This window comes from Hyla sarda, chromosome 11 (genome assembly GCF_029499605.1).
Source record: "Hyla sarda isolate aHylSar1 chromosome 11, aHylSar1.hap1, whole genome shotgun sequence".
NCBI classification, from domain to species: domain Eukaryota; kingdom Metazoa; phylum Chordata; class Amphibia; order Anura; family Hylidae; genus Hyla; species Hyla sarda.
The window spans coordinates 68,841,185-68,867,711 of record NC_079199.1 but is presented as its reverse complement, the minus strand read 5'-3'; the positions used below and the strand labels follow the sequence as shown (position 1 = coordinate 68,867,711).

The following is a 26,527-nucleotide window of genomic DNA, read 5'->3' as shown; positions in this document are numbered from 1 at the left end:
AGCCCTCTGGTGTCTTCCAAAAGTAAAAACTCATCAATTTTATGATGCAAACATAAAGTAGACATATTGTATATGTGACCCAAAAAGAAATTTTATTTGAATATCCATTTTCCTTACAAGCAGAGAGCTTCAAAATTAGAAAAATGCTAAATTTTCAATTTTTTCATCAAATTTTGGGATTGTTCACTAAGAAAGGTGCAAGTTACGACAAAATGTTATCACTATGTTAAAGTAGAATATGTCACGAAAAAACTGTCTCGGAATCAGAATGATAACTAAAAGCATTCCAGAGTTATTAATGTTTAAAGGGACAGTGGTCAGATGTTCAAAAAATGCTCTGGTCCTTAAGGTGAAAAAGGGCTCGGTCCTTAAGGGGTTAAGGTAGCATCAGTCCTGCATACAATCAATATAGTAGATTCTGTCTGAAGTGTATACTGTGCCCTTCATAGAATATCTCCATGCTTATTGATAACTTCTGTTGGCATTTTTGACAATGACTTACCCCAAGGAACTTGACAATAGCACCCATCATCCACCCCATACCTAAAATAATAGAGCTGCATTACCATCAGAGCATGTCTTTCCAGTCCAGCCTGGTAGGCAGTCACATCTTCCATCTATAGGACTGCAGTGTCCTCCATATTGACAGTAACAAGAATGGGCACAATCCTTCCCCCAAAATCCTGGCGAACAGGCTGAGAAGATAATAAAGCATGCAAAGTGTGTCTTGGTTGAATCAGGTCTGTGGAAGTCTCTAGCAAAATATGAATGGGAGTCACCAATAAAAGAAATTAAAACTTTGATAATACTGTTCAAATAATAGGCCAGTAAGTGTATAAATAATATCGCTATTAGGGGTAATACGATTACAAAACACTCTTACAGAGGAATTTTAGCGCAGGTTATGTGTGCTGGGGTGGTAGAAGCCCCAAAAGTCCCATAGTAAATTGTCCCTTTTGAACTTACACTCTGAGCAGTCGTTGCTTTTCCACCCAGCAGAACATTTACAGGATCCATCCACGGGGTTACATGTGGAGTGGTTAGAACATTTACAATAGAATGTACATTTTTTCCCATAACGTCCAGGAGGGCAGTCTGAAACAGAAGATAACTTTTAGGTCCCAATCTTTCAACAAAACACTGCTACACCTGCCCACAGTTTCTGTGTGTGTTATCGGAGCAAAAACTGAGATGTGTTGCTTTTTCTGGAAAAAATAGAAAGAAAAAAAAGGAATGTGTAGCTCACTTAGAATTGCAAAGAGGATGTACCTGAGTATAACGGTGTTGCCTTCACCCAAGAAAGGCCAAAATGTATGGAGGTAATCAGGGCCGGACTGGGTGTGAAAACCAGCCCTGGAAAAAATTACATACCAGCCCCATAGTGTTGCGTCATTATGCCAGCACGTCGTCATTTTCTTGTTCATAAAAGGTAAAATCATGCATTTTAAAGCATATTGGTTTCCTCACATTAGGTGCAGTATAGTTCCCCCCACATTAGGTGCAGTACAGTTCCCCCCACATTAGGTGCAGTACAGTTCCCCCACATTAGGTGCAGTACAGTTCCCCCACATTAGGTGCAGTACAGTTCCCCCACATTAGGTGCAGTATAGTTCCCCCACATTAGGTGCAGTATAGTTTCCTCACATTAGGTGCAGTATAGTTTCCCCACATTAGATGCAGTATAGTTCCCCCACATTAAGTGCAGTATAGTCCCCCACATTAGGTGCAGTTCAGTTCCCCCACATTAGGTGCAGTATAGTTCCCCACATTAGGTGCAGTCACTGAGGACAAGCAGGGCTCTGTACCTGAGGACATTGGGGACTCTGTACCTGAGGACATTGGGGGCTCTGTACCTGAGGACAAGCGGGGCTCTGTACCTGAGGACAAGCGGGGCTCTGTACCTGAGGACAAGAAGGGCTCTGTACCTGAGGACAAGCGGGGCTCTGTACCTGAGGACAAGCAGGGCTCTGTACACTGAGGACAAGTGGGCTCTGTACACTGAGGACAAGCAGGGCTCTGTACACTGAGGACAAGCGGGGCTCTGTACACTGAGGACAAGCGGGGCTCTGCACAATGAATGACAAGCTGGGCTCTGTACACTGAGGACAAGCAGGGCTCTGTACACTGCGGACAAGCAGGGCTCTGTACACCGAGGACAAGCAGGGCTCTGTACACCGAGGACAAGCAGGGCTCTGTACACCGAGGACAAACAGGGCTCTGTACACCGAGGACAAGCAGGGCTCTGTACCTGAGGACAAGCAGGGCTCTGTGCACTGAGGACAAGCAGGGCTCTGTACACTGAGGACAAGCGGGGCTCTGTGCACTGAGGTAAAGCGGGGCTCTGTACACTGAGAACAAGCTGGCTCTGTACACTGAGGACAAGCGGGGCTCTGTACACTGAGGACAAGCGGGGCTCTGTACACTGAGGACAAGCGGGGCTCTGTACACTGAGGACAAGCGGGGCTCTGTACCCCTAGGACATGCGGGGCTCTGTACACTGAGGACAAGCGGGGCTCTGTACCCCTAGGACATGCAGGGCTCTGTACACCGAGGACAAGCGGGGCTCTGTACACCGAGGACAAGCGGGGCTCTGTACACCGAGGACAAGCGGGGCTCTGTACATCGAGGACAAGCGGGGCTCTGTACACAGAGGACAAGCAGGGCTCTGTCCACCGAGGACAAGCGGGGCTCTGTGCACTGAAGACAAGCGGGACTCTGTACGAGAGAGAGATAGCAGCCAGGGTGACGGGCGCACTGATCGGTGGCACAGTGAACTCCGACATTGCGCTGCTTTGCTGTTGCTCCCACGGTGACATGACCTCACGTCTAAGCACAGCAACGCGCCAAGCCGGAGTTCAAAGCGCCTCTCCCAGGCAGCCGACCATCCAGGGCTGTAAGTAAGAAGCAGGGCTTGCCTGGGACAATGCAGGGCCAGCCCTCTTTTTCTGTTAAGATATTTATCGTCGGCGCCAGGCGGCCTATGCGTGCCGCCTGTGCAGCCCGCTGGACCTATTTTCATGTAGGGGCCTGGAGCCAGTCCTCAAAGGTACATTGGGAGAAGGAAAAGATGAGAGGAAGTAGGATCCAGATAAAGACAATTTATTATATGATGCATAAAATAGAATTAAAATTAAGTGAACCTCCTGTCACCTTAGCAGGGCCCTTGCATCAGACGGAGGGGTTACAATGGTAAATACACAATAGTGTAATAAAATATGTTAAAACAGCCTGGAATAGGTATACCAACTGATAAGAAAACGGCTGGATGGTATAAAATAAAATGGATTGCACTAGATGTTATAATAGTTTGTTGGGGACAGTGCAAAGTTCAAATAATATAGAAATGTTCAGCAGTGATATTTCGTTGGTGGTATAGCCTTTTTAATTAAATTTGCATAGTGTGCATGCGCGATTATATCTTTCACCTAAAAGAAGGGAGGGTTCAGTGTCCTCTTCTAAGTGCCGATATTCACATATACAAAATAATTGCGCTCCACACCGACTTACACAGTAAATAATATTGGAGCCTTCTTTGGACCACAAGCTGGAAGCAGGGAGGGATGATCACTTTATTTTTTTTTACACAGTACACATTGTCACGTGGGTGCTCCAGTCCCACACCAGGACCGTGAGTGCCCACCGTCTCCTAACTCCCGCTGGGACCCCGCCCCGGCGTCCTAGGTTGCGCGTGGCACCTTCTCTAGATTTAAATGGCCAACGCACCACTAATTGGTGTCTGGTCCATCCCATACGTTATTTATGTCAGCTCCTCCCCACTTCCCTGCTGGATTTTCAGTGCCCCTAGCCTGAGATTAAGTGTTCCTTTTGCCTGTTTGAATCTTCCTGTGCATCCAGACCTTCCTGCTATGTTATTTGACTATGCACCTTTGCCGCCTGCCTTGAACTCCTGCTAAGTTTGACTACGCTTCTGCCTCATCCTCTGGTACCTCACCTTGACCAGCTACCAGTGTGGCCAAGCCGTATCGGGGGTAGGATCCACATCCAGCATTGTAACAGCAAGATCTGGCCATGGATCCCACTGGGGTTCCTCTGCCAGATAATTCGGATCTTGTTTCTATCGTGGCACTCCAGTCACAGTAGTTGGCCCAGCAGGCACAGCAGTTGAGCCAGTTATCTGCCATGCAGCAGTTGCTAACTGCTCAACAACATCCTCAGACTCCTCCTGCTCCAGTGGTGTCACCCACTGCTGCAGTCTCTTCCGGAACAAAACTCTTCTTGAGGGGGATCCCAAGTCCTGTCATGGTTTCATGACTTAGTGCTCAATGCACATTGAACTCATGGAGGAACAGTTCCCTATGGAACGAGCAAAGGTGGCCTTTGTCATCAGTTTCCTAACTGGATGGGCTTTGGCCTGGGCAACTCTGTTTTGGGACTACAGTGATGCTCTCACAACCAATCTCCAAACTTTCCTGATGGAATTTCGGGGTGTCTTTGAAGAACCAGGCCAAGCCTCCTCCGTTGAGATGGCACTGCTCAGTCTTTTGCAGGGCAACTCCTCTGTGGGCGAGTACGCCATTCAATTTCGTACCCTGGCATCGGAATTATCTTGGAACAATGAAGCTCTTATGTGCCACGTTCAAGAGAGGACTTTCTCGCCATATCAAGGATGTCCTTGCCGCCCAGGAATTGCTTGCTACCCTGAATGAACTCATACAGTTGGCATCTCTGATAGATATACATTTCTCTGACCAACGTGAGGAACTTCGCCAAGAAAGGGAGTCTGCACGACCTTGGTGCTTTCCTCGTCTGGCACTCGTCTTCCAGAAACCACCGCAACCTTCTATGATGCCTCCCGCTGTGGAGGCTATACAGGGGGATCAGTCTCGCCTGACCCTGAAGGAAAGAACCCGCCGATGAGCTGAGAACCTCTGCCTATACTGCTCCAGTGCAGATAATTTCCTCAGAGATTATCCTCTGCGTCCTCAGTCACAGGGAAATGCTCGCACCTAGGGTTTGTAAGAGAGGCCTCCCTAGGTGTGAATACCTCCTCTTGAATTTGACAGTCCAGCTGTCTCTACCTTCCAAAGAGACTATCTCAGTTCTGGCCTTCCTGGACTCTGGTTCTGCGGGGAACTTTATCGATGCCTCATTAGTGCATAGGTATCATCTGCCAGTAACCTTCTGAAGCCTTTGTACATCTCTTCGGTCAATGGAGAAAATCTGGACTGTACTATCTTATTTCACACAGAACCCTTGTCTGTGCAAGTTGGAGTTCTGCATAAGGAAAATTTGTCCTATGTATTTCCACATTGTAACTCCACTCTTATACTAGGCCTTCCCTGGTTACAACTACATCTTGACTGGAAGACTTGTGGAACTTACTGCTATAACAACTGTTTCCATACCCTTCCATCCAAGTTGGTGTCTCCTTCCACCCCTCTGCCCGGTCTGCCTTTTTTTTTAGGATTTTGCTGACGTCTTCAGCGAGAAACAAGCTTACGATTGTCATATTGACTTATTGCCTGGAACCACACCTCCTCGGGGCAGAATTTACCCCTTGTCTGTTCCAGAAATTCAGGCCATGTCTAACTGTATATAAGAAAATCTAAAGAAAGGTTTTATCATCTCCTGCAGGAGGGGGATTCAACCTTGTATCGACTACCGTGGCCTGAATAAAATTACTGTAAAAAAACACTATCCCCTTCCATTGATCTCTGAGTTATTTAATCGTCTATGTGGTGCTAGGATCTTCTCCAAACTCGACCTACGAGGGGCCAATAATTTGATTCGCATACGTGAAGGGGATGAATGGAAGACTGCGTTCAATACTTGTGATGGAAATTTTGAGTATCTTGTGATGCCATTCGGGCTTTGTAATGCTCCAGCAGTCTTCCAAGAGTTCGTCAATGACATTTTTTGTGACCTTCTATTTTTTGACACCTTCTGTGTCATTGTCTACTTATACTCCTGTGTCATTGTCTACTTGGACGACGTTGTCTACTTGGACTACGTTGTCTACTATTCACCCAATGTCCAGTCTCATCGCCTTCATCTCCACCAAGTATCACAGCGTCTCCGAAAAAATCATCTCTATGCTAAACTTTAGAAGTGTACCTATGAAAAAGCCAGCCTTCCATTCCTATCATATTGTCACCAGTCAAGGTCTTCAAATGGATCCCAACAAGTTGTCCGCAGTTCTGGATTGGCCACGCCCCACTGGTTTGAAAGCTATTCAGCACTTCATTGGTTTTGCTAATTACTATCGGCAGTTTATTCCTCACTACCCCACCTTGGTTACATAGTCACATAGTTACATAGTTAGTACGGTCGAAAAAAGACATATGTCCATTAAAGCTGTTAATTTTTCCTGCTGTGACCAGTTCCTGAGGTAGACTGTTCCATAAGTTCACAGTTCTCATGGTAAAGAAGGCATGTCGCCCCTTGAGACTAAACTTTCTATCGTTTCGCTTACCAAGAAGACTGCTAATTCTAGGGTCTGGACTCAAGAGGCTGAAGAAGCTTTCAAACAGTTAATGTCCACCTTCGCTTCTGCTCCTGCTTTATCTAGACCAGATCCCAGCAAGCCATTTATCTTAGAAGTAGATGCTTCTTTGGTTGGGGCAGGTACAGTCTTAACGCAAAAATCTTCTAAGGGAAGAACTGTAAACTGTAAGAACTGTAAATTCTTCTCGAAGACCTTCTCCCCTGCAGAGAGAAATTATACTATCGGAGATCGTGAGCTCTTAGCCATAAAGTTGGCCTTAGAAGAATGGTGTAAACTCTGTACAGCCACTAACTATCTATTCAGACCAGAAGACCTTTGTCTATCCCCAGTCTGCCCATCGTCTCAACCCCCGACAGGCTCTTGCTCTCTGTTCTTCTCCAGATTTGATTTCTTTATCCACTTTTGCCCTGCTGAGAAGAATCTTTGTGCTGATGCTCTGTCCAGATCCTCAGATGTACAAGACCAGGAGTCCCATCCTCAACATATTATTCATTCTGATCGTGTCTTCTTTGCAGCACCAGCATGTCTGTTACGCCGAGCGCTCCGGGTCCCCGCTCCTCCCCGGAGCGCTCGCTTCCCTCCCTCCGCTGCAGCGCTCCGGTCACGTCCTCTGACCCGGGGCGCTGCGATCCCGCTGCCAGCCGGGATGCGATTCGCGATGCGGGTAGCGCCCGCTCGCGATGCGCACCCCGGCTCCCCTACCTGACTCGCTCCCCGTCTGTTCTGTCCCGGCGCGCGCGGCCCCGCTCCCTAGGGCGCGCGCGCGCCGGGTCTCTGCGATTTAAAGGGCCACTGCGCCGCTGATTGGCGCAGTGGTTCCAATTAGGGTAATCACCTGTGCACTTCCCTATATTACCTCACTTCCCTTGCACTCCCTTGCCGGATCTTGTTGCCTTAGTGCCAGTGAAAGCGTTCCTTGTGTGTTCCTTGCCTGTGTTTCCAGACCTTCTGCCGTTGCCCCTGACTACGATCCTTGCTGCCTGCCCCGACCTTCTGCTACGTCCGACCTTGCTTCTGCCTACTCCCTTGTACCGCGCCTATCTTCAGCAGCCAGAGAGGTGAGCCGTTGCTAGTGGATACGACCTGGTCACTACCGCCGCAGCAAGACCATCCCGCTTTGCGGCGGGCTCTGGTGAAAACCAGTAGTGGCTTAGAACCGGTCCACTAGCACGGTCCACGCCAATCCCTCTCTGGCACAGAGGGTCCACTACCTGCCAGCCGGCATCGTGACAGTAGATCCGGCCATGGATCCCGCTGAAGTTCCTCTGCCAGTTGTCGCTGACCTCACCACGGTGGTCGCCCAGCAGTCACAACAGATAGCGCAACAAGGCCAACAGCTGTCTCAACTGACCGTTATGCTACAACAGTTACTACCACAGCTTCAGCAGTCATCTCCTCCGCCAGCTCCTGCACCTCCTCCGCAGCGAGTGGCCGCTCCTGGGATACGCTTATCCTTGCCGGATAAATTTGATGGGGACTCTAAGTTTTGCCGTGGCTTTCTTTCCCAATGTTCCCTGCATCTGGAGATGATGTCGGACCTGTTTCCCACTGAAAGGTCTAAGGTGGCTTTCGTAGTCAGTCTTCTGTCCGGAAAAGCCCTGTCATGGGCCACACCGCTCTGGGACCGCAATGACCCCGTCACTGCCTCTGTACACTCCTTCTTCTCGGAAATCCGAAGTGTCTTTGAGGAACCTGCCCGAGCCTCTTCTGCTGAGACTGCCCTGTTGAACCTGGTCCAGGGTAATTCTTCCGTTGGCGAGTATGCCGTACAGTTCCGTACACTTGCTTCAGAATTGTCCTGGAATAATGAGGCCCTCTGCGCGACCTTCAAAAAAGGCCTATCCAGCAACATTAAAGATGTTCTGGCCGCACGAGAAATTCCTGCTAATCTACATGAACTTATTCACCTAGCCACTCGCATTGACATGCGTTTTTCTGAAAGGCGTCAGGAACTCCGCCAAGATATGGACTCTGTTCGCACGAGGCGTTTCGTCTCCTCGGCTCCTCTCTCCTCTGGTCCCCTGCAATCTGTTCCTGTGCCTCCCGCCGTGGAGGCTATGCAGGTCGACCGGTCTCGCCTGACACCTCAAGAGAGGACACGACGCCGTATGGAGAACCTCTGCCTGTACTGTGCTAGTACCGAACACTTCCTGAGGGATTGTCCTATCCGTCCTCCCCGCCTGGAAAGACGTACGCTGACTCCGCACAAAGGTGAGACAGTCCTTGATGTCTTCTCTGCTTCTCCACGTCTTACTGTGCCTGTGCGGATGTCTGCCTCTGCCTTCTCCTTCTCTACGGTGGCCTTCTTGGACTCTGGATCTGCAGGAAATTTTATTTTGGCCTCTCTCGTCTACAGGTTCAACATCCCGGTGACCAGTCTTGCCAGACCCCTCTACATCAATTGTGTAAATAATGAAAGATTGGACTGTACCATACGTTTCCGCACGGAGCCCCTTCTTATGAGCATCGGAGCTCATCATGAGAGGATTGAACTTTTGGTCCTCCCCAATTGCACCTCAGAAATTCTCCTTGGACTTCCCTGGCTTCAACTTCATTCCCCAACCCTGGATTGGTCCACTGGGGAGATCAAGAGTTGGGGGTCCTCTTGTTCCAAGAACTGTCTAAAACCGGTTCCCAGTAACCCTTGCCGTAACTCTGTGGTTCCTCCAGTAACCGGTCTCCCTAAGGCCTATATGGACTTCGCGGATGTTTTCTGCAAAAAACAAGCTGAGACTCTACCTCCTCACAGGCCTTATGATTGCCCTATCGACCTCCTCCCGGGCACTACTCCACCCCGGGGCAGAATTTATCCTCTCTCTGCCCCAGAGACTCTTGCCATGTCCGAATACGTCCAGGAGAATCTAAAAAAGGGCTTTATCCGTAAATCCTCCTCTCCTGCCGGAGCCGGATTTTTCTTTGTGTCCAAAAAAGATGGCTCCCTACGTCCTTGCATTGACTACCGCGGTCTTAATAAAATCACGGTTAAGAACCGCTACCCCTTACCCCTCATCTCTGAACTCTTTGATCGCCTCCAAGGTGCCCACATCTTCACTAAATTGGACTTAAGAGGCGCCTATAACCTCATCCGCATCAGAGAGGGGGACGAGTGGAAAACGGCATTTAACACCAGAGATGGACACTTTGAGTATCTGGTCATGCCCTTTGGACTGTGCAATGCCCCTGCCGTCTTCCAAGACTTTGTCAATGAAATTTTTCGTGATCTGTTATACTCCTGTGTTGTTGTATATCTGGACGATATCCTAATTTTTTCTGCCAATCTAGAAGAACACCGCCAGCATGTCCGTATGGTTCTTCAGAGACTTCGTGACAACCAACTCTATGCCAAAATTGAGAAATGTCTGTTTGAATGCCAATCTCTTCCTTTTCTAGGATATTTGGTCTCTGGCCAGGGACTACAGATGGATCCAGACAAACTCTCTGCCGTCTTAGATTGGCCACGCCCCTCCGGACTCCGTGCTATCCAACGCTTTTTGGGGTTCGCCAATTATTACAGGCAATTTATTCCACATTTTTCTACCATTGTGGCTCCTATCGTGGCTTTAACCAAAAAAAATGCTGATCCCAAGTCCTGGCCTCCTCAAGCAGAAGACGCCTTTAAACGACTCAAGTCTGCCTTTTCTTCGGCTCCCGTGCTCTCCAGACCTGACCCTTCCAAACCCTTCCTATTGGAGGTTGATGCCTCCTCAGTGGGAGCTGGAGCTGTTCTTCTACAAAAAAATTCTTCCGGGCATGCTGTCACTTGTGGTTTTTTCTCTAGGACCTTCTCTCCAGCGGAGAGGAACTACTCCATCGGGGATCGAGAGCTTTTAGCCATTAAATTAGCACTTGAGGAATGGAGGCATCTGCTGGAGGGATCAAGATTTCCTGTTATTATCTACACCGACCACAAGAACCTCTCCTACCTCCAGTCTGCCCAACGGCTGAATCCTCGCCAGGCCCGGTGGTCTCTGTTCTTTGCCCGATTTAATTTTGAGATTCACTTTCGTCCTGCCGATAAGAACATTAGGGCCGATGCTCTCTCTCGTTCCTCGGATGCCTCAGAAGTTGATCTCCCTCCGCAACACATCATTCCACCTGACTGCCTGATCTCCACTTCTCCTGCCTCCATCAGGCAGACTCCTCCAGGAAAGACCTTTGTTTCTCCACGCCAACGCCTCGGAATCCTCAAATGGGGTCACTCCTCCCATCTCGCAGGTCATGCGGGCATCAAGAAATCTGTGCAACTCATCTCCCGCTTCTATTGGTGGCCGACTCTGGAGACGGATGTTGGGGACTTTGTGCGAGCCTGCACTATCTGTGCCCGGGATAAGACTCCTCGCCAGAAGCCCGCTGGTTTTCTTCATCCTCTGCCTGTCCCCGAACAGCCTTGGTCTCTGATTGGTATGGATTTTATTACTGATTTACCCCCTTCCCGTGGCAACACTGTTATTTGGGTGGTCGTTGATCGATTCTCCAAAATGGCACATTTCATCCCTCTTCCTGGTCTTCCTTCTGCGCCTCAGTTGGCTAAACAATTTTTTGTACACATTTTTCGTCTTCACGGGTTGCCTACGCAGATTGTCTCGGATAGAGGTGTCCAATTCGTGTCTAAATTCTGGAGGGCTCTCTGTAAACAACTCAAGATTAAATTAAATTTTTCCTCTGCATATCATCCTCAATCCAATGGACAAGTAGAAAGAATTAACCAGATCTTGGGTGATTATTTGCGACATTTTGTTTCCTCCCGCCAGGATGACTGGGCAGATCTCCTTCCATGGGCCGAATTCTCGTATAACTTCAGGGTCTCTGAATCTTCCTCCAAATCCCCATTTTTCGTGGTGTACGGCCGTCACCCTCTTCCCCCCCTCCCTACCCCCTTGCCCTCTGGTCTGCCCGCTGTGGATGAAATTTCTCGTGACCTTTCCATTATATGGAGAGAGACCCAAAATTCTCTCTTACAGGCTTCTTCACGCATGAAGAGGTTCGCGGATAAGAAAAGAAGAGCTCCCCCCGTTTTTTCCCCTGGAGACAAGGTATGGCTCTCCGCTAAATATGTCCGCTTCCGTGTCCCTAGCTACAAGTTGGGACCACGCTATCTTGGTCCTTTCAAAATTTTGTGTCAAATTAATCCTGTCTCTTATAAACTTCTTCTTCCTCCTTCTCTTCGTATCCCTAATGCCTTTCACGTCTCTCTTCTCAAACCACTCATCCTCAACCGTTTTTCTCCCAAATCTGTTCCTCCCACTCCTGTTTCCGGCTCCTCGGACGTCTTCTCGGTCAAGGAAATTTTGGCTGCCAAAAAGGTCAGAGGGAAAATTTTTTTTTTAGTAGACTGGGAGGGTTGTGGTCCTGAAGAGAGATCCTGGGAACCTGAGGACAACATCCTTGACAAAAGTCTGCTCCTCAGGTTCTCAGGCTCCAAGAAGAGGGGGAGACCCAAGGGGGGGGGTACTGTTACGCCGAGCGCTCCGGGTCCCCGCTCCTCCCCGGAGCGCTCGCTTCCCTCCCTCCGCTGCAGCGCTCCGGTCACGTCCTCTGACCCGGGGCGCTGCGATCCCGCTGCCAGCCGGGATGCGATTCGCGATGCGGGTAGCGCCCGCTCGCGATGCGCACCCCGGCTCCCCTACCTGACTCGCTCCCCGTCTGTTCTGTCCCGGCGCGCGCGGCCCCGCTCCCTAGGGCGCGCGCGCGCCGGGTCTCTGCGATTTAAAGGGCCACTGCGCCGCTGATTGGCGCAGTGGTTCCAATTAGGGTAATCACCTGTGCACTTCCCTATATTACCTCACTTCCCTTGCACTCCCTTGCCGGATCTTGTTGCCTTAGTGCCAGTGAAAGCGTTCCTTGTGTGTTCCTTGCCTGTGTTTCCAGACCTTCTGCCGTTGCCCCTGACTACGATCCTTGCTGCCTGCCCCGACCTTCTGCTACGTCCGACCTTGCTTCTGCCTACTCCCTTGTACCGCGCCTATCTTCAGCAGCCAGAGAGGTGAGCCGTTGCTAGTGGATACGACCTGGTCACTACCGCCGCAGCAAGACCATCCCGCTTTGCGGCGGGCTCTGGTGAAAACCAGTAGTGGCTTAGAACCGGTCCACTAGCACGGTCCACGCCAATCCCTCTCTGGCACAGAGGGTCCACTACCTGCCAGCCGGCATCGTGACAATGTCTTCAGCACTTGCCTCCTGGGAAGACTTACGTACCTCCTCATTAAAGACTCTGAGTCCTGAAACGGGGTTATTCCTCTCTTCTAGCTGGTCATGCCGCAATATGTAAAACCTTGCAGCTCATCTCCCAGCAGTACTGGTGGCCCACTTTAAAGCAGGATGTCGTTGATTTTGTCCATTCTTGTTCAATCTGCGCCCGGGACAAGACCCCTGTTCCAAGCCTGCTGGTCTACTACAGCCTTTGCCAGTGCCACAGCAGCCTTGGACCGATATTGCGATGGACTTTATTACTGACCTTCCTTCTTCTGGAGGCAATATGGTCATTTGGGTTGTAGTGGACCCATTCTCTAAAATGGCTCATTTTGTGCCTCTACCAGGGTTACCATCAGCACTGCAGCTTACCAAGCTATGCCTTCATGGATTACCTTCTCATATTGTCTCCGACCGAGGTGTTCAATTCGTCTCCAAGTTCTGGAGAGCTCTCTGCTCTCGTCTCCAAGATACATTTTCCTTAGCATACCATCCCCAATCCAATGGACAGGTCGAAAGGGTGAATCAGGTTTTAGAAGATTATCTCTGTCATTTAATTTCTTCTCGTCAAGATTGAGAGAATATCCTGGTAATATCCTGGTAAGCCTTGTGAGGGACCGGTATGGGTGGAAGCTCAGGAGTTAGACAAGTGGGAGCAGATGTGAGGCATCGTTTGTGACAAGCAGGACCCCAATTCTTGATCTCCCTGGTGGTCCAGTCAAGGGTGGGAGAATGATGTTGGAGCCATGGCAAACCGAGGAGGACTTCAGAGGTGCAGTTGGGCAGAACAAAAAATTCAATTTTCTCGTGATGCAGTCCAATGCTCATAAGCAGGGGTTCTGTGCGGTAACGCACAGTGCAGTCCAATTTTACTCCGTTGACCGAAGAAATGTAAAGGGGCTTGACGAGACGGGTCACTGGGATGCAGAACCTATTAACAAAAGAGGCCAGAATAAAATTTCCCGCAGAACCAGAGTCCAAGAAGGCCACAGCTGAGAAGGAGGAGTTGGCAGAAGGAGAAATCCGCACAGGCACAGTGAGACGTGGAGAAGCAGAGTTCACACCAAGGGACGATACTCCCATTTGAACAGGGTGCGTGCGTTTTCCAGACACGGAGGACGAATAGGGCAGTCCACTAGGAAATGTTCAGTACTAGCGCAGTACAGGCATAAGTTTTTATCTCTGCGACAAGACCTCTCTTCATGGGTCAGGCGAGACCGATCCACTTGCATAGCCTCCTCGGCGGGAGGCACAGGGGTAGATTGCAAAGGATAATGGGAGAGAGGTGCCCAGAGATCAAGGTCCTTTTCCTGGCGGAGCTCCTGGTGTCTTTCAGAAAAACGCTTGTCGATGCGGGTGGCCAAAAGGATAAGTTCAGACAGGTTAGCTGGAATTTCTCGTGCGGCCAGTACATCTTTGATGTTGCTGGATAAGCCTTTCTTGAAGGTTGCGCAGAGGGCCTCATTGTTCCAGGCTAGCTCTGAGGCGAGGGTACGAAACTGGATGGCATATTCGCCTACGGAAGAAGTTCCTTGGACTAGGTTCAGCAAGGCAGTCTCGGCAGAGGAGGCCCGGGCTGGCTCCTCGAAGACACTACGGACTTCAGCGAAGAAGGACTGGACAGTGGCTGTGGCAGGATCATTGCGGTCCCAGAGCGGTGTGGCCCAAGACAAGGCCTTTCCAGACAGAAGACTAACTACGAAAGCCACCTTAGACCGCTCTGTAGGAAATTGGTCCGACAACATCTCCAAATGTAGGGAACATTGACACAGGAAACCACGGCAGAGTCTAGAGTCCCCATCAAATTTGTCCGGCAGGGACAAGCGGAGGCCAGGATCGGGCACTCGCTGCGGAGGAGGTGCCGGAGCTGGCGGAGGAGATGGTTGCTGCTGTAGCAGTGGCAGAAGTTGCTGTAGCATGGCGGTCAACTGCGACAGCTGCTGTCCTTGTTGGGCGATTTGTTAGGATTGCTGGGCGACCACCGTGGATAGGTCAGCGAGACTTGGCAGCGGAACCTCAGCGGGATCCATGGCCGGATCTACTGTCAGGATCCGGGTACTGTGAGGATACTGGTGGTGGATCCTCTGTGTCAGTGGGGAGATGACGTGGGCCATACCAGGGGAACGGAGTCTAAGGGGTTACTGGTATTCACCAGAGCCCGCCGCAAAGCGGGATGGACTTGCTGCGGCAGGTAACCCCCCAGGTCGTTCCACCCGATAGCGACTCAACCCCGACTGACTGCTGAGATAGGCGCGGTACAAGGGATTAGGCAAGAGCAAGGACGTAGCAGAAGGTCAGGGCAGGCAGCAAGGATTGTAGTCAGGGGAAACGGCAGAAGGTCTGGAACACTGGCTTGGGACATACAAGGAATGCTTTCACTGGCACAATGGCAACAAGATCCGGCAATACTGGGAAGGGCAAATGAGGTTATATAGGCGTGGAGCAGGTGGGAGCTAATTACAGTGATTGGGCCAGGCACCAATCAGAGGTGCACTGGCCCTTTAAATCTTAGAGAGCTGGCGCGCACCCTAGAGAGCGGAGCCGCGCGCGCCAGAACGTGACAGCATGGGACCGGGACAGGTAAGTAGCTTGGGATGCGATTCGCGAGCGGGCGCATCCCGCTATGCGAATCGAATCCCCGTCAGTAGTGTCAGTGCAGCGCTCCCGGTCAGCGGGTCTGACCGGGGCGCTGCAGTGAGGAGAATGCCGCGAGCGCTCCGGGGAGGATCAAGGACCCGGAGTGTTCGGCGTAACAGGCACCTTAGACTTCACTACCCAATAAGGTCTGAGTCATCGCCACACAGGTTAGTAGGATCCACATCCAGCATCGTAGTTGATAATGTCTGAGGAGGATTATGACATAGTGGGTATAACAGAGACTTGGTTGGTCGATAGCTGTGACTGGGCGGTCAACATACAGGGTTATAGTCTATTCAGGAAGGGTCGGACAAAATGTAAAGGGGGAGGAGTTTGTCTTTATGTAAAGTCCAGTTTGAAGGCCGCACTGCGGGAGGATATATGGGAGGGAATTGATAATGTGGAGTGATTATGGGAAGAAAAATATGGAGATAAAAATAAAGAAATTCTGATAGGGGTTTGCTATAAGCCACCAAATGTAACAGAAGAGGCAGAATATCAATTACTGAGGCAAATAAACAAGGCAGCAAATCAGAATGAGGTGATAATAATGGGGGACTTTAACTATCCTGATATAAACTTGGAGACCGAGACCTATGAATCTCATAAAGGAAACAGGTTTTTGACTATAGCTAAAGACAATTATCTGTCCCAAATGCAGAGGCTGCGCCCTACTGGACTTAATATTAACCAACAGACCTGACAGAGTAACTAATGTGCAAGTAGAAGGACACCTAGGAAATAGAGATGTGCGGTATTAACCCTTTAGAAGCAGCGGTCAAAGCTTCTAAAGTGAAAGTGAAAGTGACCCGGCTGCTCAGTCGGGCTGTTCGGGACCGCCGCGGTGAAATCACGGCATGCCGAACAGCTGACCGGACACCGGGAGGGCCCTTACCTGCCTCCTCGGTGTCCGATCGGCGAATGACTGCTCCGTGCCTGAGATCCAGGCAGGAGCAGTCAAGTGCCGATAACACTGATCACAGGCGTGTTAATACACGCCTGTGATCAGGATGAGAGATCAGTGTGTGCAGTGTTATAGGTCCCGTACGCGCAAAAAAATTCCAAAGTCCCAAAAAGCGTATTTTGGTCACTTTTTATACCATTAAAAAATGAATAAAAAGTGATCAAAAAGTCCGATCAAAACAAAAATCATACCGATAAAAACTTCAGATCAAGGCGCAAAAAATGAGTCCTCATACCACCCTGTACGTGGAAAAATAAAAAAGTTATAGGTATCAGAAGATGACATTTTTAAACATATAAATTTTCCTGCATGTAGTTATGATTTTTTCCAGAAGTGCGACAAAATCAAACCTATATAAGTAGGGTATCATTTTAACCGTATGGACCTACAGAATAATGAAAATATGCACTGCGTAGAAACGGGAGCCCCCAAAAGTTACAAAATGGCATTTTTTTTCCCGATTTTGTCGCACAATGATTTTTTTTTCTGTTTCGCTGTGCATTTTTGGGTAAAATTACTAATGTCACTGCAAAGTAGAATTGGCGACGCAAAAAATAAGCCATAATATGAATTTTTAGGTGGAAAATTGAAAGAGTTATGATTTTTAAAAGGTAAGGAGGAAAAAAACGAAAGTGCAAAAACGGAAAAACCCTGAGTCCTTAAGGGGTTAAAGAAAAAAAACATTTTGACTGCAATATAATACAACATCAGTCTGCATTTTTTTCCCTGTGTAATCTAATTGCATTTGCCTGCCTGGCAGCGTGTGTCAGGCTCACAGCGTATACTGTGCCCACTTGCCCAGTGCAACCACTCATATCTGGTGTCACAATAGCTTGCATATAAAAAAAACTTTTTTTTTTTTACTGTAATATAATAGCAGTCAGTTTCCTTCACAAGTGTGTTTTGCAACAGCTGGAGGCACCCTGGTTGGGAACCACTGGTTAAAAGGGGTACTCCGGTGGAAAACTTTTTTTCTGTCAATCAACTACAGTATTCAGTGTCCACTAAAGTCCTGAAGGACTCATCTGATCTCCTTTTTAGGGCTAGAACATCCGTCTGCATTTTTTCCCCCTGTGTAATCTAATTGAATTTGCCTGCCTGGCAGCGTGTGTCAGGCTCACGGCGTATACTGTGCCCACTTGCTCAGTGCCTCCGCTCATATCTGGTGTCACAATAGCTTGCATTTAAAAAAAAAAAAAAAAAACTTTTTTGACTGTAATGTAATAGCAGTCAGTTTCCTTCACACGTGTGTGTTTCAGGGCCTGCCAGGGAACAGTGTCACACCAGTGCAACTCATATCTGATGTAACAGTAGTGTGCATTTAAAAAAAATACAATTTTGACTGTAATAGATTGAATAGCAGTTAGTTGTCTGCAAGCGTGTGTGTCAGGCCTACAGCGTGTACTCTGCCAACTTCTGTCAGTGCACAGTGCCACTCCTATCTGTTGTCACAGTAGCTTGCACACATAGTACCAGTAATAAAAAAAAAAATGACAGGCAGAGGCAGGCCAACCTGCACTGGCCGTCCTGGTGCTGTGATTACCTTTGGCCCTAGAATAATGCCCGGTGTTCAGAGGCCATGTACCCTGAACTCGAAAAGTTCTGAGGACATAGTTGACTGTCTAACACAGGACACCCAATATTCTACAGCTTCTGCTCGGAACCTTGACGCACCATCCTCCTCCAGCTTAGCTTCGGACACCTCTCAAGTTACCACTTGCCCGCCTGCCGCCACCACCAACACTAGCACCACAGCCGCTTCACTTGATCTGTCAGAGGAGTTATTTACACATCAGTTGGAAGAAATTAGTGATGTGCAACCATTATTGCCAGAGGGTGTAGATAACAGGGATATGTCCCAGTCAGGCAGCATTATACACACGGACGTACAGTGTGATGATGATGTTGTACCCAATGGTGCTTCCTTTGCTGAGTTGTCAGATGCAAGTGAAGTGGTTGATGATGACGATGCGTCTGTGGATGTCACGTGGGTGCCCGCTAGAAAAAAAGAAGAACAGGGGGAAAGTTCAGATGGGGAGACAGAGAGGGGGAGGAGACGAGTTGGAAGCAGGGGGAGGTCGTCGCAACGAGCTTGTGGCACAGTCAGACAGCATGCATCGGCACCCGGGGTCAGCCAGACAGCACGCCAATCGACGCATGCTTTTGCCACCACCAGAATGCCGTAATTGTAGAGCTCAGCAGTGTGGCGTTTTTTTTGTGTGTGTCTGCCTCTGACAACAGCGATGCCATTTGCAACCTGTGCCAAAAGAAACTGAGTCGTGGGAAGTCCAACACCCACCTAGGTACAACTGCTTTGCGAAGGCACATGATCTCACATCACATACGCCTATAGGATCAACACATGAGTACAAGCAGCACACAAACTCAAAGCCGCCATCCTCCTCCTCGTCCAGCATCTTCAGCCACGTCAAACACTGCTGTCCTCTCAACCATCTGCCACTCCGTCTCTCGCCTTGAGCAATTCCTGCTCATCTGCCCACAGTCAGGTGTCTGTCAAGGACATGTTTGAGCGTAAGAAGTCAATGTCACAAAGTCACCCCCTTGCCCGGCGTCTGACAGCTGGATTTTCTGAACTCTTAGCCCGCCAGCTTTTACCATACAAGCTGGTGGAGTCTGAGGTGTTCAAAAAATTTGTAGCTTTTGGGACACCGCAGTGGAAGGTACCTGGCCGAAATTTCTTTGCACAAAAGGCAATCCCCAACCTGTACTTGATTGTGCAAAAGGAAGTAATGGCATGTCTGGCACACAGTGTTGGGGCAAGGGTCCATCTGACCACTGATACCTGGTCTGCAAAGCATGGTCAGGGCAGGTATATCACCTACACATTGGTATATCACTTGCGCATTGGGTAAACCTGGTGACGGCTGCCATGCATGGAATGCGTGGCTCTGCAGAGGAGTTGGTGATACCGCCACGACTTGCAGGCAGGCCTGCTGCCACCTCCTCTACTCCTCCTACTCTATCCTCTTCCAAAACCTCCTTGGCTGAGTTCTCTTCTGCATCTTACACCATTTCAACGGCACCCCACCAGCTCCCCAGGTACTATTCCACATCCCGGATACGGCAGTGTCACGCCGTCTTGGCTTGACTTGCCTGAAAGCAGAGAGTCACACCGTACCAGCACTCCTCTCCGCCCTGAACACACAGGTGGATCAGTGGCTGACTCCGCACCAACTGGAGATCGGCAAAGTGGTTTGTGACAATGGAACAAATTTGTTAGCGGCATTGAATTTGGGCAAGTTGACAAAAGTGCTGTGCATGGCACATGTGTGTAATCTGATCGTACAACGCTTTGTGCATAAGTACCCAGGCTTACATGTCATCCAGAAGCAGGCCAGGAAGATGTGTGGCCATTTTAGGCGTTCCTACATGGCCATGGCGCACTTTTCAGATATCCAGCGGCGAAACAACATGCTTGATTTGCAACAGCCCGACACGTTGGAATTCAACACTCCTAATGTTCGACCACCTGCTCCAACAAGAAAAAGCCGTTAATGAGTATTTGTATGACCGGGGTGCTAGGACAACCTCTGGGGAGCTGGGAATTTTTTTGCCACATTACTGGACGCTCATGCGCAATGTAGGCTCATGCGTCCTTTTGAGGAGGTGACAAACCTAGTCAGTCGCACCAAAGGCACTATCAGTGACATCATACCATTTGTTTTCTTCCTGGGGCGTACCCTGTGAAGCATGCTGGATCAGGGCATAGATGAGAGTGAAGAGGAAAAGGAAGAGTTGTGGTCACCATCACCACCAGAAACAGCCTTGTCAGCATCGCTTGCTTGACCTGCGGCAATGCTGGAAGAGGATTGTGAGGAAGAGGAGTCAGAGGAGAAATGAATGTGGCTTTGAGGAGGAGGAGGAAGACCAACCACAACAGGCATCCCAGGGTGCTCGTTGTCACCTATCTGGTACCCGTGGTGTTGTACGTGGCTGGGGGGAAGAACATACCTTCAGTGAGATCACTGAGGACGAGGAACGGGACATGAGTAGCTCGGCATCCAACCTTGTGCAAATGGGGTCTTTCATGCTGTCGTGCCTGTTGAGGGACCCTCGTATAAAAAGGCTGAAGGAGAAGACCCTGTACTGGGTGTCCGCGCTACTATACCCCCGGTATACGCAGAAAGTGCCTTAAATGTTACCAAATTACCACAAGTTGGAAAGGATGCCGCAGTTCCAAAATAAATTAAAAAGTATGCTTGTCACGATGCCGGCTGGCAGGAGGTGGATCCTCTGTGCCAGAGAGGGATTGGCGTGGACCGTGCTAGTGGACCGGTTCTAAGTCACTACTGGTTTTCACCAGAGCCCGCCGCAAAGCGGGATGGTCTTGCTGCGGCGGTAGTGACCAGGTCGTATCCACTAGCAACGGCTCAACCTCTCTGACTGCTGAAGATAGGCGCGGTACAAGGGAGTAGACAGAAGCAAGGTCGGACGTAGCAGAAGGTCGGGGCAGGCAGCAAGGATCGTAGTCAGGGGCAACGGCAGGAGGTCTGGAACACAGGCTAGGAACACACAAGGAAACGCTTTCACTGGCACAATGGCAACAAGATCCGGCGAGGGAGTGCAGGGGAAGTGAGGTATAAATAGGGAGTGCACAGGTGAACACACTAATTAGAACCACTGCGCCAATCAGCGGCGCAGTGGCCCTTTAAATCGCAGAGACCCGGCGCGCGCGCGCCCTAGGGAGCGGGGCCGCGCGCGCCGGGACAGGACCGACGGAGAGCGAGTCAGGTACGGGAGCCGGGGTGCGCATCGCGAGCGGGCACCACCCGCATCGCGAATCGCATCCCGGCTGGAGGCAGTATCGCAGCGCACCCGGTCAGTGGATCTGACCGGGGCGCAGCGGGAGCGAGAGTGTAGTGAGCGCTCCGGGGAGGAGCGGGGACCCGGAGCGCTCGGCGTAACAGTACCCCCCCCTTGGGTCTCCCCCTCTTCTTGGAGCCTGAGAACCTGAGGACCAGACTTTTATCTAGGATATTGTCCTCAGGTTCCCAGGATCTCTCTTCAGGACCACAGCCCTCCCAGTCAACCAAAAAGAAGGTTTTTCCTCTGACCTTTTTGGAGGCCAGTATCTCCTTTACAGGAAAGATGTCTGAAGAACCGGAGACAGGAGTGGGAGAGATAAGTTTAGGAGAGAAACGGTTGATGATGAGTGGTTTAAGAAGAGAAACGTGAAAGGCATTAGGAATACGAAGAGAAGGAGGGAGAAGAAGTTTATAAGAGACAGGATTGATCTGGCACAAAATTTTGAAAGGACCAAGATAGCGTGGTCCCAATTTGTAGCTGGGAACACGGAAGCGGACATATTTAGCGGAGAGCCATACCTTGTCTCCAGGAGAAAAAATGGGGGGAGCTCTTCTTTTTTTATCAGCAAACTTCTTCATGCGTGATGAAGCCTGTAAGAGAGAATTTTGGGTCTCTTTCCATATGGTGGAAAGATCACGAGATATTTCATCCACAGCGGGCAAACCAGAGGGCAAGGGAGTAGGGAGGGGGGGAAGAGGGTGACGGCCGTACACCACGAAAAATGGGGATTTGGAGGAAGATTCAGAGATTCTGAAGTTATACGAGAATTCGGCCCATGGTAGAAGATCTGCCCAGTCATCCTGGCGGGAGGAAACAAAATGCCGTAAATAATCACCCAAGACCTGGTTAATTCTTTCTACTTGCCCATTGGATTGAGGATGATATGCAGAAGAAGAGTTTAATTTAATCTTGAGTTGTTTACAGAGAGCCCTCCAGAATTTTGACACGAATTGGACGCCTCTATCCGAGACGATCTGCGTGGGCAACCCGTGAAGACGAAAAATGTGTACAAAAAATTGTTTTGCCAACTGAGGCGCTGAAGGAAGACCAGGAAGAGGGATGAAATGTGCCATTTTGGAGAATCGATCAACGACCACCCAAACAACAGTGTTGCCACGGGATGGGGGTAAGTCTGTAATAAAGTCCATACCAATCAGAGACCAAGGCTGTTCGGGGACAGGCAGAGGATGAAGAAGACCAGCGGGCTTCTGGCGAGGAGTCTTATCCCGGGCACAGACAGTGCAGGCTCGCACAAAATCCACGACATCCGTCTCCAGAGTCGGCCACCAATAGAAACGAGAGATGAGTTGCACGGATTTCTTGATGCCCGCATGACCTGCGAGATGGGAGGAGTGACCCCATTTGAGGATTCCGAGGCGTTGGCGTGGAGAGACGAAGGTCTTCCCTGGAGGAGTTTGCCTGATGGAGGCTGGAGAAGTGGAGATCAGGCAGTCAGGAGGAATGATGTGTTGCGGAGAGAGCTCTACTTCCAAGGCATCCGAGGAACGAGAGAGCGCATCGGCCCTAATGTTCTTGTCGGCAGGCCGAAAGTGAATTTCAAAATTAAATCGGGCAAAGAACAGAGACCACCTGGCCTGGCGAGGATTCAGCCGTTGGGCAGACTGGAGATAGGAGAGGTTCTTGTGATCGGTGTAAATAATAACTGGAAATCTTGATCCCTCCAGCAGATGCCTCCATTCCTCAAGTGCTAATTTAATGGCTAGAAGTTCTCGATCCCCGATGGAGTAGTTCCTCTCCGCCGGAGAGAAGGTCCTAGAAAAAAAAACCACAAGTAACAGCATGCCCGGAAGAATTTTTTTGTAGAAGGACCGCTCCAGCTCCTACTGAGGAGGCATCAACCTCCAATAGGAAGGGTTTAGATGGGTCAGGTCTGGAGAGCACGGGAGCCGAAGAAAAGGCAGACTTGAGCTGTTTAAAGGCGTCTTCCGCTTGAGGAGGCCATGACTTAGGATTGGAATTCTTTTTGGTTAAAGCCACGATAGGAGCCACAATGGTAGAAAAATGTGGAATAAATTGTCTGTAATAATTGGCGAACCCCAAAAAACGTTGGATAGCACGGAGTCCGGAGGGGCGTGGCCAATCTAAGACGGCAGAGAGTTTGTCTGGATCCATTTGTAGTCCCTGGCCAGAGACCAAGTATCCTAGGAAAGGAAGAGATTGGCATTCAAACAGACATTTCTCCATCTTGGCATAAAGTTGATTGTCACGAAGTCTCTGAAGAACCATACGGACATGCTGGCGGTGTTCTTCTAGATTGGCAGAAAAAATCAGGATATCGTCCAGATATACAACAACACAGGAGTATAAGAGGTCACGAAAAATTTCATTAACAAAGTCTTGGAAGACGGCAGGGGCGTTGCACAGGCCAAAGGGCATGACCAGGTACTCAAAGTGTCCATCTCTAGTGTTAAATGCCGTTTTCCATTCATCCCCCTCTCTGATGCGGATGAGATTATAAGCACCTCTTAAGTCCAGTTTGGTAAAGATGTGGGCACCTTGGAGGCGATCAAAGAGTTCAGAGATGAGAGGTAGGGGGTAGCGGTTCTTTACCGTGATTTTATTAAGACCGCGGTAGTCAATGCAAGGACGTAGGGAGCCATCTTTTTTGGACACAAAGAAAAATCCGGCTCCGGCAGGAGAGGAGGATTTGCGGATAAAGCCCTTTTTTAAATTTTCCTGGATGTACTCAGACATAGCAAGAGTCTCTGGGGCAGAGAGAGGATAAATTCTGCCCCGGGGTGGAGTAGTGCCCGGGAGGAGGTCAATAGGACAGTCATAAGGCCTGTGAGGAGGTAGAGTCTCAGCTTGTTTTTTGCAAAAAACATCCGCAAAGTCCATATAGGCCTTAGGGAGACCAGTTACAGGGGGAACCACAGAGTCACGGCAAGGAGTACTGGGAACCGGTTTAAGGCAGTCCTTGAAACAAGAGGGGCCCCAACTCTTGATCTCTCCAGTGGACCAATCCAGGGTTGGGGAATGGTGTTGAAGCCAGGGTAGTCCAAGGAGAATTTCGGAAGTGCAATTGGGGAGGACCAAAAACTCAATTTTCTCGTGATGAGGTCCGATGCACATTAGGAGGGGCTCCGTGCAGAGACGTATGGTACAGTCCAATCTTTCATTGTTAACACAATTGATGTAGAGGGGTCTGGCGAGACTGGTCACCGGGATGTTGAACCTGTTGATGAGAGAGGCCAGAATAAAATTTCCTGCAGATCCGGAATCCAAGAAGGCCATAGTAGAGAAGGAGAAGGTAGAGGCAGATATCCGCACAGGCACAGTAAGACGTGGAGAAGCAGAGTTGACATCAAGGACTGTCTCACTTTTGTGCGGAGTCAGCGTACGTTTTTCCAGGCGGGGAGGACGGATAGGACAATCCTTCAGGAAGTGTTCGGTACCGGCACAGTACAGGCAGATATTCTCCATGCGGCGTCGTGTCCTCTCTTGAGGTGTCAGGCGAGACCGGTCGACCTGCATAGCCTCCACGGCGGGAGGCACAGGAACGGATTGCAGGGGACCAGAGGAGAGAGGAGCCGGGGAGAGAAAACGCCTCGTGCGAACAAAGTCCATATCCTGGCGGAGCTCCTGACGCCTTTCGGAAAAACGCATGTCAATGCGAGTGGCTAGATGAATGAGTTCATGTAGGTTAGCAGGGATTTCTCGTGCGGCCAGAACATCTTTAATGTTGCTGGATAGGCCTTTTTTAAAGGTCGCGCAGAGGGCCTCATTATTCCAGGATAGTTCTGAAGCAAGAGTACGGAATTGTACGGCGTACTCGCCAACGGAAGAATTACCCTGGACCAGGTTCAACAGGGCAGTCTCAGCAGAAGAGGCTCGGGCAGGTTCCTCAAAGACACTTCGAATTTCTGAGAAGAAGGAGTGTACAGAGGCAGTGACGGGGTCATTGCGGTCCCAGAGCGGTGTGGCCCATGACAGAGCTTTTCCAGACAGAAGGCTGACTACGAAAGCCACCTTAGACCTTTCAGTAGGAAACTGGTCCGACATCATCTCCAAGTGCAGGGAACATTGGGAAAGAAAGCCACGGCAAAATTTAGAGTCCCCATCAAATTTATCCGGCAAGGATAGTCGTAGGCCTGGAGCGGCCACTCGCTGCGGAGGAGGTGCAGGAGCTGGCGGAGGAGATGATTGCTGAAGCTGTGGTAGTAGCTGCTGTAGCATCACGGTCAGTTGAGACAGCTGGTGGCCTTGTTGCGCTATCTGTTGTGACTGCTGGGCGACCACCGTGGTGAGGTCGGCGACAACTGGCAGAGGAACTTCAGCGGGATCCATGGCCGGATCTACTGTCACGATGCCGGCTGGCAGGAGGTGGATCCTCTGTGCCAGAGAGGGATTGGCGTGGACCGTGCTAGTGGACCGGTTCTAAGTCACTACTGGTTTTCACCAGAGCCCGCCGCAAAGCGGGATGGTCTTGCTGCGGCGGTAGTGACCAGGTCGTATCCACTAGCAACGGCTCAACCTCTCTGACTGCTGAAGATAGGCGCGGTACAAGGGAGTAGACAGAAGCAAGGTCGGACGTAGCAGAAGGTCGGGGCAGGCAGCAAGGATCGTAGTCAGGGGCAACGGCAGGAGGTCTGGAACACAGGCTAGGAACACACAAGGAAACGCTTTCACTGGCACAATGGCAACAAGATCCGGCGAGGGAGTGCAGGGGAAGTGAGGTATAAATAGGGAGTGCACAGGTGAACACACTAATTAGAACCACTGCGCCAATCAGCGGCGCAGTGGCCCTTTAAATCGCAGAGACCCGGCGCGTGCGCGCCCTAGGGAGCGGGGCCGCGCGCGCCGGGACAGGACCGACGGAGAGCGAGTCAGGTACGGGAGCCGGGGTGCGCATCGCGAGCGGGCGCCACCCGCATCGCGAATCGCATCCCGGCTGGAGGCAGTATCGCAGCGCACCCGGTCAGTGGATCTGACCGGGGCGCTGCGGGAGCGAGAGTGTAGTGAGCGCTCCGGGGAGGAGCGGGGACCCGGAGCGCTCGGCGTAACAATGCTTTACACAGCATATAAGGTTGATGTCACAGCACAACGGGAATCTAACAGGGGAAGAGGTGAAAGTAATCCTCCTCCTCCCACAACCACGCAGGCAAGGACAGGATGCTTTACAGACATGTTGTTGACGGAGGACATGCAGAGCTTTTTAAGTCCTACGCATAGTCCCAGCCCTTAGGGGTCCACCCTCAGAGAACGACTCGACCGACAGGTAGCAGACTACCTCACCTTAACTCCAGATATCAACACTCTGAGGAGAGATGAACCCCTTGACTACTGGGTGTGCAGGCTTGACCTGTGGCTTGAGCTATCCCAATTTGCGATGGAATTATTGCCTGCCCCGCTTCAATTGTCCTGTCAGAAAGGACCTTCAGTGCAGCAGGAGGTATTGTCACTGAGAAGAGAAGTCGCCTAGG

At 50.3% G+C, this 26,527-nt stretch overlaps 1 protein-coding gene across 6 annotated transcripts in view; it reads right to left on the bottom strand.

Moving 5' to 3' along the window:
* Positions 1-26,527, bottom strand: part of PEAR1 (platelet endothelial aggregation receptor 1) — a 443,307-nt gene that overhangs the window by 50,826 nt on the left and 365,954 nt on the right. For all 6 annotated transcript variants that reach the window (XM_056545694.1, XM_056545692.1, XM_056545693.1 and 3 more), the window contains 2 exons: positions 967-1,095; positions 567-695 (listed from right to left, as the gene is read on the bottom strand). In XM_056545694.1, coding sequence (XP_056401669.1) covers positions 567-695; positions 967-1,095 — 258 coding nt within the window. The remainder of the gene's footprint in view (positions 1-566; positions 696-966; positions 1,096-26,527) is intronic.